The sequence below is a fragment of the Trachinotus anak genome, unplaced genomic scaffold, assembly GCF_046630095.1.
Source record: "Trachinotus anak isolate AG129_WGS33_773 ecotype Australia unplaced genomic scaffold, CSIRO_AGI_Tana_v1 ptg000016l, whole genome shotgun sequence".
Lineage (NCBI taxonomy): Eukaryota > Metazoa > Chordata > Actinopteri > Carangiformes > Carangidae > Trachinotus > Trachinotus anak.
Window position 1 is genome coordinate 21,629,573 of NW_027273867.1, and position 13,125 is coordinate 21,642,697.

The 13,125-nt window shown below is 43.3% G+C and overlaps 1 protein-coding gene across 13 annotated transcripts in view; it reads left to right on the forward strand.

The window, feature by feature from the left end:
• macf1a (microtubule actin crosslinking factor 1a) overlaps positions 1-13,125 on the forward strand; it is a 224,626-nt gene that overhangs the window by 87,255 nt on the left and 124,246 nt on the right. For 12 of the 13 annotated variants that reach the window (XM_071501060.1, XM_071501061.1, XM_071501068.1 and 9 more), the window contains 2 exons: positions 6,156-6,217; positions 12,481-12,570. In XM_071501060.1, the coding sequence (XP_071357161.1) occupies positions 6,156-6,217; positions 12,481-12,570 (152 nt within the window). Of the gene's footprint in view, positions 1-3,640; positions 4,016-6,155; positions 6,218-12,480; positions 12,571-13,125 lie in introns of those variants that run through there. The other variant, XM_071501064.1, reaches the window with a different exon arrangement.

A 13,125-nucleotide genomic window follows, 5' to 3' on the forward strand; every position in this document is an offset into this window, starting at 1 on the left:
TCGACTTTCGTGTTTACTTGCTTGCTTCATCTTGTCTCTAGGTTCTAGCAACTGATGTGTAACACAGCTGCTGTGTGTGTGTGTGTGTGTGTGTGTGTGTGTGCGCGCGCGCGTGCGTGCGTGCGTGCGTGTGTGTGGCCATGTTGCGTGACACCATAGTCCTGACCTTATATTTCTCATCACAGGAAACAGAGACTCGGTGGTGGACTGAGTGTGGTGGAGTGTGTGTAGGTGTGTAGCAGTTGATACTGTATCTTCATGATGTGGTTAAAATTTACTCAACATGCAAATCATGGTGGTTTACACTTTCTTTGAAATTACAAAGCTTTTTACTTTAGCAGTGGTTCCCACCTGTGAGCTGCGACCCACTGGTGGGCCACAAAGTTATTGCAAGTGGGCCAACAAATTATTTGTAAATCAGTATTTTGGCAAAATTTGGTGAATTTTGGCAAGGGGAAAAAAAAAAAAAAAAAAAAAAAAATATATATATATATATATATATACATACATACATACATACATACATACATACATACATACATACATACATATAAATACTGTTTGGAAATGTTTTAAAATGAAATGATATTTAAAAACATAACAAATTTTTATATTGTCGCCGGTCAGACCTCATCATGTTCTTGTTTTTATCATTAAAATAAAAAGTGCTGTGAAAACAAATTATTTGGCCTCTGTGTGGGTATTCAAAAACACTTTCAAATGGGCCAAGAGTTGGAAAAGGTTCAGAACCACAGCTTTAGAGTTTGATATTAGCTGCAACATCTTATCCAGTAATACAATATAAATAGTTCAATAGTTCAGCTTTAATAGTTGAACAGATTATATTGATTAATGATTAATAACCGCAGTGAACTTGTGGGATAGTTCCTGGATTTAACAGCCTCAGATTACTGCGACACAACAGAAACAAACTGTCGCAGGAAAACTTCAGCGTCTAAAAACAAATGTCGTATCTCTGTGATGTCATGACCAGCACACGGATGATGTCTTTATTTAGATGTGGGTCAGTAATAAAACCACACTCACCCTGAATCACCTTCACTTATTAACGTGGGCTGTGGATTTGTCGTCATCAGACAGAGTTGATCTGTTTTTATTGTGGGTTTTTGTGTGTGTGTGTTTATCTTGTGTGATTTTTGGTCAGCTTTACTTTATGAGATTTTTGTATCATTATTGATGCAGTAGTTTTCTCCATGTAAGCCACCGTGTGCCTCATTGTCGCCACAGGTGGGCAGATTGAGTCTGATCTTAATCTGATGACGGGGCTTGTGTCTCTCTGGACAGCTGGTTGTGTGTAATTGGAGCATATTAGCTACCAAACAGCAAGAGAGAAAGTCTGGATGTTGAACATTTAAAGGTCTCACAAAAAACTTGTCCTTCGGTCAGCTGATTTCAGATCTTGCCTGAACTTGTCCTGCTTTACAAACATTTAGCATGCAGTGTCCGTAGCTGTGAGAGAAAAAGGGGATAAGAAGCGGAAGGAAAGGAAGAATGAAATGAAAAAAGAGGAATGGAGGCTGGTGCCAGCCTTCGAGTGTCACCAGAGAGGGAGATAAATGAGCCCTGGGAGCCTGTCTGACTGAAAGAGAAACTGAAAAAGAAAGGGAAAGTGAAAGAGGGGAAGATGGCATGATGGACTAGCAGAGGAAAAAGAGGAAAAGGAAAACACTTGGAAACATTTCTCCCATTTTTAATTCTAATTGAATCAGAAGAGGAGAAAGCCAGAAGACCGGAAGACGGGGCAGAAGAGAGGGAGATTAGAGATGATAACCGGAGAGAAGGAGGGAGCGAGGGATAAGCACGCTGCCTGGTATTAGAGGCGTAAGCTCCGTCTGGTATTTTTAGTGTTGACGGTCCCTTAGAGATGGAAAGAGGGGAGAGAACCACTGTGAACGCAAAGAGGAGAGGAGGAATCTGACAGCAAGAGGAGACAAAGAAGAAGAAGAGGACCTAGAAGAAGAAGGAGGGATGGAAATGAAGGAGTGACGCTGTCTGTGGAGGAAACAGAGGAGGAGGAGGAGGAGGAGGAGCTTGTGTTACTCCGAGCTTGTTGTGGCTGTAAGAGTGTGTGAGTCACTGTCTGGCCTGGTCAGGTGTGTGTGTACCTGTACTGTCACGACACACAGTCCAGCTGCTCCAGCAGTCAGGAGCTGCTCTGATGATGGCCAGGTCACATGACCTCCTCAGGACTGTTGTTTGACTCAGTGGCTGCAGCTGAGCTTTCAGCCGGTGCAGACTCATTACTTCCACGCTGCTGATTCTTGGACAGAGCAGAAATAATTCAGAACTGCTTTGGTGCTGTCTGGGCTGGCACAGCTATTTTGAGACACAGCAATGAACAAGATATGAGTTCAGGTTGTCATCTGTGAAAGGAAGGAAGGAGATCTGGACAGTGGATTTTCTTGCCATGATTGGACGATATTTTCAGCCTGAGACAGTGAGTTAAAGGCTGCTACAGGCCTCTTCTTGCTGCCTGCTTCTTGTGTTTGCCTGAAAAGCACACGCCTGGACCAGAGCCAGAAATATGATCAAGGCTGTTTTCATCATGTACGTCCTCGTCATCTCACATCTCTCCCTCCCATCCCCATAACACACAAGACACACATGCACTAATGAGATGAAAGACTCTGCTGGGCTGGTTTTCCTTTCATTATTAGATTATAAATGTCAAAAGTCCACCAGGCCTTTCTCGATGAGACTAAAGTCCATCTCTCCCTCTGTTCCCTTCAGAAAGCTGCAGAGCTAATGTTGCTACGAGCAGAGAAGTAAAGCCTCAGGGCTGCTGGTTTTTTATTTTCTATTTTACAGAAGAAGGCTTGGAAGTTTGTGTTTGCCTCATAAGGAAAGAAAAGATGAGAAAAGGAGGAAGTGTAAAGGCAAGGAAACATGTCTTGGAGCGGCTGCATCTGGCTTTTGTCAGCTTGAAACAGAAGAAGTGTGTGCATGTGTGTTTGCATAGTTTTGCAGAAAAAGCTTTACTTGTAATTTTTTAATGCTTGTGTGGGTTTTAATGCTTTTGTGGCATCTAAAGAAGACTCGAGTGGATTACATCATCATCAATGGATATGCTGGAGACCTAAAAATCATTTTATTTTTAACAACATTTCTGCAAGATGTAAACTGCCTCGGTCCCCTCTGCACAACAGAACACTTCGTCCTGTTTGGTGAAAATGAGGAGAAAACTGCCTTAAACTGTTGACTGGAAATGTGGATTTACTCTGCGTCAACTGTCCTTCCAGGCAGTGAACTAAAATAGAGAAAATAAAAAAAAATGTCCCTGTGGATCCTTCATGTCAGCAAGGAGAGTTGAGTTACGCAGAGAGAGGGAGAAGCATCGTGGAAAGAAAACAGAGAAAAGATAAACAGAGGGAACACCCCTGCAGCTCTGCAGAGCCACCATCAGCTGCTGCCTGCAGCTACAGACCGTCTGCTGTGGCCTGGAAACGGAGAGCGAGCGAGCAAGAGAACAAGTGACAGAGAGAGAGAGAGTGCGCCACTGACTGGTGAGGAAGTATTACTGAGGTGAGGGAGTAAACAGGGAGGGAGGCCGTCCGTTTCAGACTGAAGGGGGAGGAGCTGCCACTGACTTTGACACACACGTGTGAGAGCAACTGCTACTGGGAAAGAGTGCGAGGGACAGAGGGAGAAGGCCGGGCGAGAGAGGCTGACATGGCAGCGATCGAGGGGAGAGGGAACAGGTGAACCAGAGAGAGAGAACCAAGGAGAAGAGAGGGGGCTCTTCAGACTGGAAGCACCTGCCAGTCTGCTGCTGGTGGCTCACACTCACCCTGCAGCTTTCACTTCTGGATACGTGGAGGCAGCTTGTTGCCAGAGACGTCTTACTACTATAATTATCAGCCTGCTGTCCTGGACTCAGCACTGTTAGCATCAGATGAAGGAGGAGAGCTAACACTAGAGAGCCGGACTATGTGGCCTGACTACAGGAATGAATGTCTCCTCAATGCTCACCTGTACTCGCTCATGTGCTGTGCAGGTCAGTGTGTGTGTATCAGATGTGTGTGTACTTGTGTGTGTACTTGTGTGTAAATGGCCATAGAGTAGCTGTAGAGTATTTGCAGTTGTTGTTTACATGCTGCCGCGGTGCAGAGCGGCTCCTGTCAGCACGTGTTGCCCTGTGTGTTTGAACAGTTCCTATTTGTTCACACACCGGTGACAACAGTTGTGCTAAATGTGCTCTCAATTAATCATTGTTGGTGTCAGGGCAAAGAGCAAGACATGAGTATGTGTGTGTGTTTTGTTGTGTTTGGACAGCATGGAAAGGGGTGTGTACATCTTAACAAAGCCCCCTCTCTCTAGATGAATGAGAGCCTTTCTGTGGCTGTCACTTACGTCTCGCCTCTTCTCATGTCTCCTCTCCTAGTTGTGTGAATGTAATAATACTTAATGATCATACATGATTGATTTATAACCCTGATTACCAGACCTAGAGGAGGCTGATGAGTCTTCACAGACACAGTAATGAACGTGTAGCTGACAGTGTGACCAATATGCGTGTGTGACCTATTAACATGTAGAAGCCTGAGTGTTTCCTCTGGGCCGACGAGCTCAGCCACCCAGGCAGGTTTGGGAAGCAAGTGGTGAAACTATTTTGCAAGAGCATGTTGAAATATATGTTCTTTGCCTGGGGGCTTGCCCTCTATGTAAACTCTTCAATGTGTCACCCTGTGTGTGTGTGTGTGTGTGTGTGTGTGTGTGTGTGTGTGTGTGTGTGTGTGTGTGTGTGTGTGTGTGTGTGTGTGTGTGTGTGTGTGTGTGTGTGTGTGCGCGTGTGTGCGTGCTGAGATTGACCTTGAGTTTTATCCAGTTGAGATATTTGACCTACTAAATCCTAAATCGAATTTCCTCTTTGGAAAATCCTTTCTACTTTTGGAGCTCAAGAGTTGAAGGTGTCGAAGCTGTTTAGAGGCTCTGTGCAAATCTGTGTGTGTGTGTGTGTGTGTGTGTGTTTGTGTGTGTGTGTTTTTATAGGTGTAGGTGTGAGAGGGAGAGAGAGAAAGATGATAAAATCTTTGAAGGAGGAAGTGATACTGTCTCTCCACATGGCTGCTCTCTTTCATAGCTTCACCATGGCAGCTGATAAACAACAGGCAGGAAGGGGACGTACCTGCAGCAAGCTGTTCTCTGATTGGCTGAATCTGAAGCTGAATCTGTTTAACAGACTGGAGGGAAAACCCTGTTCTGTCAGGGAGCTAGTCTTGATATGAGGTTTTGTCTCACTCACTCGTTCACATGTCAGCGTGTTTTTTCAACTATTAGAGGGGAAATTCACAGATAAGAAATAAATTGATAAAGATGTGATATTGTGCTGATTCTGAATCAGTGAGTTTGAGTAAGGTGCAGTATGGCATCACTTGAGAGGATGTTTCAGTATCTGTCCAGCAGGAAGTCAGATATTTAACAGAATGGCGGGAAGGAAAAGAGAGAGGGTCTGTGTTTTCTCCCAGACAGACTGATATGAGCAGCAGGAGAGGAAGAGAGGCTCCGTTACTGTGGAGGAAGAGGAGGTGGGGAGGAGGGGGAGGGGAATAACACAGTTGTGGCTCAGCATCAGGCTCTATTCCTGGCCTGACTGCCTCACTCCTCTGGCTCGTGGAGGACGCAGGCTGGAGCCGCCTGGCTGCAGACCACACTTCAGTTACACACTGTGGAAACACAGACTGGTGGAAAGGTCAGACCCTCACACAGACAAACAAACTGAGCTGAAGAAGGAGGAAAATAAAAAAACAACAGTGTCAAGCTTCACTGGCACAACCTCAGTGTGTCAGGATGATGTTAAGAGGGCTGACCCAGACTTAACAAGAGGTGATGTTTGTACATATTGAGGCTCTTATCATCAGGACCTTGAGTTGTTGCACATGAACTCAAAGAACCTGCCCAGTGTTTGTTTTTCTATCAGATCATACGCTGGGAAGAGCACTGAGTCATCTCACAGGAGATGTCGTGAGTGGTACCCAGTTACACTTGCTTGTGTGTCTTGAGGAATGTGTGTGTGTGTGTGTGTGTGTGTGCGTGTGCGTGTGTGTGCGTGTGTAAAGAGTAATTGCGCTGGCTGCAGCATCCACACTGGATTTGGGTTAATGAACCTCCCTCTCTTTCTCTTTGTTTTTCTTCAGATGAGCGGGACAGGGTGCAGAAGAAAACCTTCACAAAATGGGTCAACAAGCATCTCATCAAGGTACGTAACACCAGCTCTGCAGCGAGCTGCTTCTGGATTTGTTGAAATGCTAATCAGAGTTTTTAGAATTATTTTATATTAAATGCTGGAGCTTTTATCGGTCGAATTGTCTCTGAACTTCAATGGAAATTACATTTTTAACTTAATGTGTTGCCTCACACCAACTCAGATCAAACAAACAAGCAAACCTTTCACACGATCCTTAATTACATGCATGTAACAAAAGATAAAGGGCCTGATATCCTGCAATATGTCATATAGTGTCCTCCTATACATATAAAATAAAGGTTCTAAAATCCAACTCATTCGCACCACTGTAATATAAGAAGAAAGCTAAACGAGCAAAACAAGTAACATCAGTCTTGTTAATCTTACTCATATTAGCATCGTCTTCCTGCTTAAAACAGATTATATTTATTTATACTAACGCTTCCTGATGGTGTGTTTGTTCTCCCTCCACTGAGCTGAGACAGTGTGGTTCATCAGACCTGTGTGCTGAGCGTTAACGTGGGCCTGTCTGAGCAGCAGACTGCACCGTCCTGTCGATGGATCAGCATCCGTCTCCATCGTTCTGCCCGTTTGCTTTGTCACTGTCAGAAATGGCTCCGAAATGACAGCTTGTTAAATCTCTCCCGTCTGTCCAGCTGTGCTCACACTCTCATCATGTTTAACAGGGAGAGCAAAGTGATGCATAAACTGAATGTGAGTTTTGAATGAATATTTAATAGCGGCTGTGAGTTTAGAAATGTTTACTGGAATGTAGATATTAAATAATAGATTGACAGATCGCTTTGTGGAGCCAGGATCTCAAATGTGATTATTGCGTTTGAAGCCATCAATAAAGAAACATCTGAATAAATTAAATCTGAATGAACAGCTGCATAAAGACTTAATAGCTCGCGCTTTAAACTATCCTGTTAAATTAGATCTACACTGCTTCCCCTCACGGTGAAATAAACAATGCACAGTACCTGGCAGCGCTCTAGTCATGTCAGGACATCAGTTAAAATGCTCACTTTTTTCCTGAGGACAGTGATACTGGAGGGGAAACATTGATTTATAATCTCTGTCAGAACTAGTAGCTGTTTCCTCAGTGTCGTCTTTGTTCATGTAGGTCACAGACAGCTGCCTGTGCTGCCTACATGTGTTTGTGCTGCCACATCTGCACACATATACACATTTCTATCACATCCACAGAGTTTGTATGTACAGTATGTATACTATGTGTCACACATGCTCAGGCAGTACGGACTCTGAGCAGAGGAGAATGCTGGGTATTTCTGGCACATGACCGGGGAATGTAATGTCTGTCTGACCCCATAACTCTGGAGCAACTGTGGTCACAGTGCCCAGCCTGTGGGTGTAATTCTATATCAGCTGGCACTGCAGGACCAGCCGCTGGCCGTGAATGTAGGTCAGAGATGGAGCGCAGGAGCAGCAGGAGGAGAGATGGGAGCATTTTTCACTGCTGGAAATCAAACTTCATTTCATCTGTAATGAGAGGTCACAGTCTTTTTGTGGCCTTCCTGTAACATGAGAGCAGAGTTGAGTGATTAGTTGATTAGTCAATTAACAGAAAATGAAAACTGGCACCGTTGCTGACGATGGATAAATGGTCAGGGTCATTTTTTAAGCAGTAAAATGACTGTAAATTAAATATCTTGAGGTTGAACACGTCAGTGTGGGCTTTGGGAAACAATGAAGGCATTTTCATTATGTTTTCATATTTTATAGACCTAATAATTAATTGTTGGTGAAAATAATCAGATGAACATTTGATAATGACAATAACTAGAGAATATAAATGATTAGTGAGAGAGAGAGAGTAGTGCTGAAACATTTACAGAAAATTCATGAACAACAATTTTTATAATAATCGTTAATTTATTTGAATGTGTGTATTTTTTCTTTTTGTTATTAAATAAGGGAAAATGCCAAATATCTGTTTGTTCCAGCTTCTCAAATGTGAGAATTTTTAGGCTTCATTAATGTGTGAACTGAATATCTCTGTGTGTGGCTCCGACTGGTCGCACAAAACAAACAATTTGAAGACGTGGAATTGAGTTCTGGGAACTTGTGATGGACATTTTTTTTTTAGATAAAAAAAATCAATCAGCCCTTATTTACTGTGTAAAAAAGCAATAGTTGGATTTGAAATGTTTCAAAATGGAATATTGATTTGAAACAAATAGGAAGAGACAGGAAGCCTAGACAGTGACTCCAGGCAGCATCATGAACAACTGCTGCTCACTCTACACATTAACACACACAGACACAGACCGTCAGCTATTACATTAACAGAGGGGTCATCTTGAGTTATATTTATTAAAAAGAGTGCTGACCTTTACTGTTGCAGTGAAATAGATGGATGAGAGGACGGAGGGAGGGGGAGACAGGACAGGATGGGTGGAGGGAGATGGAGAAGGGATAGCTTATGAAAGAGGACGTCTGTTGAAGTATCTGCTGCTGTTGGATTAAAAAAATGTTGCTAAAAAGTCATATTTCAACAATAGAACAATATGTCCCAACACTGAGCACTTGAGCAGAAGGTAGGGTGAGATATCAGTGCGTCCTACATCATCTATTGACTCTTAGCCAGGACTGTTGATTCTACTAACCTCCACCCTGTCAGCTGGGATTTAGAGGCAAACACAGGCAGAAAACAGCAGAGCTGAGGCTGAAAAAGATGAAGACAGAAAGGTGGAATATAAAATAAAGACAAAGAGAATGAAGATGAACAGATAAAGAAACAGGAAAGAGAGATGGATAAAGATAGACAGGTGATCTCACCTCAGCTTCCTGCTCTGTGACACCATCACCCATTGTTTCCCGTTTGCTCAGTGTGTGTGTGTCATGTCTGGTATGTTTTTGGCTGCTCAGGTGTGCAGGGTGTGAACAGGTATGTGTTTATACAGTGCAGACAGGGGCCAATATAAACACTGGCCTCCCAGCTACCTGCTGGTATGCAGTGACATGTGGTGACCCGGCAGTTTGTTGACACAGTGGGCATGAAGTCCTGTAGCTGTAGATCGAGAAGCCAGGAGGAGGCTAGCTCTGTTAGCCACACTGCAGCTAATGAGATGTTTAACCACATGCAGTCTGTCTGTATTTGTGTTTGTCTGTGACGTGAAGGCAAACAGCTGCCAGAGTTACACAGAAACCAGGCTCGAGTGTTGATTTGACTTTCTTAATTAAAATGCTTTAGATTGTCAAGAGTTGTTTGAAAAACTACTTTCTTTCACTTACTCTTCTGTCATAAGAACTGTTTCACCTCATATTCATAAAGCATTGTCCTCTTGTTTAAAATCATTTTAAGCTGGATCACAGCAGCAACATGCAACTAACAACAATCATCATCAGTGAAACTGCTGATTATTTTCTTAGTTGATGTTTAGAAAATAATGAAAAAAAATGATGATTTCAATATGTAAACTCTGAGCTTGTTTTGTCTGAGCAACAATCTAAGCTGCCAAAACAACCAATTTACTGTCACATGAGACTAAAATAAAACAGTTACATCCTCACAACTGAGAGAAGCTGGAACTAGAGAACGACATTTATCTCATAAAAATAGTTCATGATTCAGTTTCTGTTCATTGACTGATCGACAAACTGTTTCATTACATGACCCTGGTCCCAGTGTCAATATACAAAAACCTTGCTGTTAGAAATGGATGAAATGTTGACCTGTGGAGCACCAGATACAGTAATGTGAGGTTTATCAGACCAGACACATCACGTTACAGGAAGCAGCATCGTTCACTCTGCTTCACATGTTTGAGCTGTACAGAGGTGTTAAAATGATCCGAACCCAGATGTGTGTTCAGTGTATCAGAGCAGGGATGTTACAGTCACCCAGGTGCTGTCACTACATATCAGACACAGCCGGCTGTGTGAGCAACATCAGTCCAGACAAACACACACACACACACACACACACACACACACACACACACACACACACACACACACACACACACACACACACACACACAAACACTTCCTGTTCATAAAAGCATGTCACAGAACAACCATCTCCAGATTGCGTCTTGAAATTGAACTTTGTCGTATTTTTAAGTTGTCAGAATCACACACTGGAGTCTACTGCAGACTTAGTTTCTGATGTGTTGTCATGCAGTAGTTGTTGCAGTTGCTGTCTGATGGACCATCAGACCCATGGGAACATAAACAGAGATACATTTCTGAGTTTCCCTTGACAGACAAATCATCTGACACTGTGGTTTGATTAAGTAAAGAAGCAGCCTGAAGCAAAGTCATTTTAAAGCTTGTTGATTCCAGGTTTGGGAACATGTAAATAGGATCATCATCATTTCTTTGAAAAAATATGTTTATGATAAGGACTTGTTATTAGTCTAAATATTAATGCGGAAGGACCAGCATGCAATGCTGTTGTCCCTGTATCTAGACAAGTTATCGGAAATGACTGAGAATGAGGATAACGGGATATTTTGTGGTTGATTTCACGTCCCAGTGACAGTGAGGTGGTAATAAACAGAAGCTCAAGCTCTGACACACTGAGACACAGACAAAAGCAGCGCCTCATTTCCAGTCAGTGTTGGATACACCATTTCTTCCTGTCATCTCATTAACACTTGTTCCATCAGCTCCCCTTTAAAACAGCTGATGTCACCCTTGAATAGAGAAATGGAGGCGGCAACAGAAGGGTGGGAGTGTGACACAGATGAGCGAGGAAGAGGAAAATAGACAGTGAAAGTACGAAAGAGGGGGTTTTAAGGACAAGTTAAGGAATGTCGTTAGTTTTGTAGCAGCAGTTCTAAGCCAAAGGCAGTTTTAGCTTTGGCCTGCACCTTAAAAGGCCTTCTGCTCCACCTTGAACAGGGGCAAAGGAGGAACTTTTTTTTAATAAAGAAATTTAAGGGTTTATTTTAATTATTATTTTTATGAATTCATGGCTTAGCTGGAAGGGCAAGACCTCTTCAGTTTGCTCCATGAGCCTACTCTTGTGACTGTGTTGCCCTCTTCTGGTTAAATGTGGAAGTAGAGTTTCTTGTCCTGAGGCCAGGACTGCAGCAAAACTTAGTCTCTGTAGGTGCAGTGTGAAGCAGGAAAATCACTGTAATGCAGGTAGACATGTGTCCTTGGTTGCCTCTGTGGGTCTGCACTGTTGAAGTAACAGTCTTGAAGCACTTTGTGCAGGAATGCTTGACCTTTAGTTGCCTGCCAACCACCCTCACTTCCTGCTGTCTGTTTGCAGAAGAAGAAAAATACAGTTGAATCGCTTTATTTACTAATGAAAAGTTTTTCTGTTCTTTGGTTTGCTGTGAATGTGGCTCTCTGCAGCTGGTTTATGGTGCATGATGTGCTTCCTTCACAAACTGGAGAACTGGAAAGTATTATAGTCTTATGTCTACAGTTTGCTATTTATAAATCTATCATCTTTTGTTCTTTCACCCCATCATCGTGTTGACTGTGTGTAAGGCATCACATCACATGTGCCACATGTTAAAAACCTTTTGCCTTAAAGACATCATGGGCTTTCATTTCATAATTAGTTGTATTTTTTTTAACTTTTACCTTTTGAAACTGTTTCTTTTTTACAAGGTGAGGGATAAAGTTTGCAGTAGAAAATAAAATCTCATAAGCAAATAAAAGCATTGTCTCATGCAGTTATTCATTTACTGCCCATCTAAAGGAGGAAGCTTCATGTGATGCTGTCAGAACAGCACTGTTTCTCAGTGGAGCACTCGTCACAGCTCAGCTGATCCATGATTCCCCCTGTGTTCAGGTTGAAGCAGTCACTGTGTGTGTGTGTGTGTGTGTGTGTGTGTGTGTGTGTGTGTGTGTGTGTGTGTGTGTGTCCCACTTTCATACAAAACCAGCACTGATGCTGATCACATCACACACAGCTCAGCCAGGCTGCTGAGTCACTGTGCAAGCAGCGGTCGCCACCAGTAACAAACCCACCCCCCACCTTACTCGTTGTGCAGGGAATGTCATGGCAACAGAGACGAGAGGCCACGGCTGGTGCTTCGTCTCTGTTGACCCGGCAACCGCTGTCACCATCCCTATCAGCTGTGGGACAATCAGCCTGGCAGATGTCAACAGTGTTGAGTCAACAGACGGATGATTGGAGGGTGGAATTAACTTTCTGTCTCTTTCTGTCTCTGCTTCCCTCTTCCTCCTTTCCTTTCTTCTCCTCTCCTCACTCCCTTTCCTTCCCTCTCTCCCCTCTCTTCCCTCCTCCTTCCTTCCTTCCCTCCCTTTCCTGCCTCCTTTCTCAGGTGAGGAAGCACATCACAGACTTGTATGAGGACCTGAGGGATGGACACAACTTAATTTCCTTGCTGGAGGTCCTCTCTGGAGTCACCCTGGTATGGATTTTACCTCTCACACACACACTCACACACACACACACATCTGCACAGACATGATTATTTTCTGTTATTCACACTGTAAGGTTTTCCATCACATACTCCTCTGCTTCACACATCCTGTCATTCCCACTTCACTGCATCCTGGTCATGTGAATTTTACAAACAAAAAATACTGCTGGAGTTTGGGAGAAATTCGAAACTTTCTGTTTAGTGCCAAAGTTGAGCAACCTGAAATTTCCAGATCACCAGCTGTAAGTCAACAATAGTAAAGCAGGAGTTCGAGCCTCCGAGGACTGACTTTGCTCAGCATGATGATGTAAGAGTCTTAGTCCTAATGCTGACAGACAGACCGGCCACGATGTGACGCAGGATGATTTAGTTGCAGACAGGTAAACTAACAGAAACAGACTGCTGACTGTGGTTTCCTTAGGCAAACACTCAATCACACAAAGGACACGCACAGAGGACAGGAAGTGACAGAACAACAACAAAATAAGTTTGAGTCGCTGCCCGTTTAGTTGCAGTTTAGTTGCAGCTTTTGATTCTTCACAC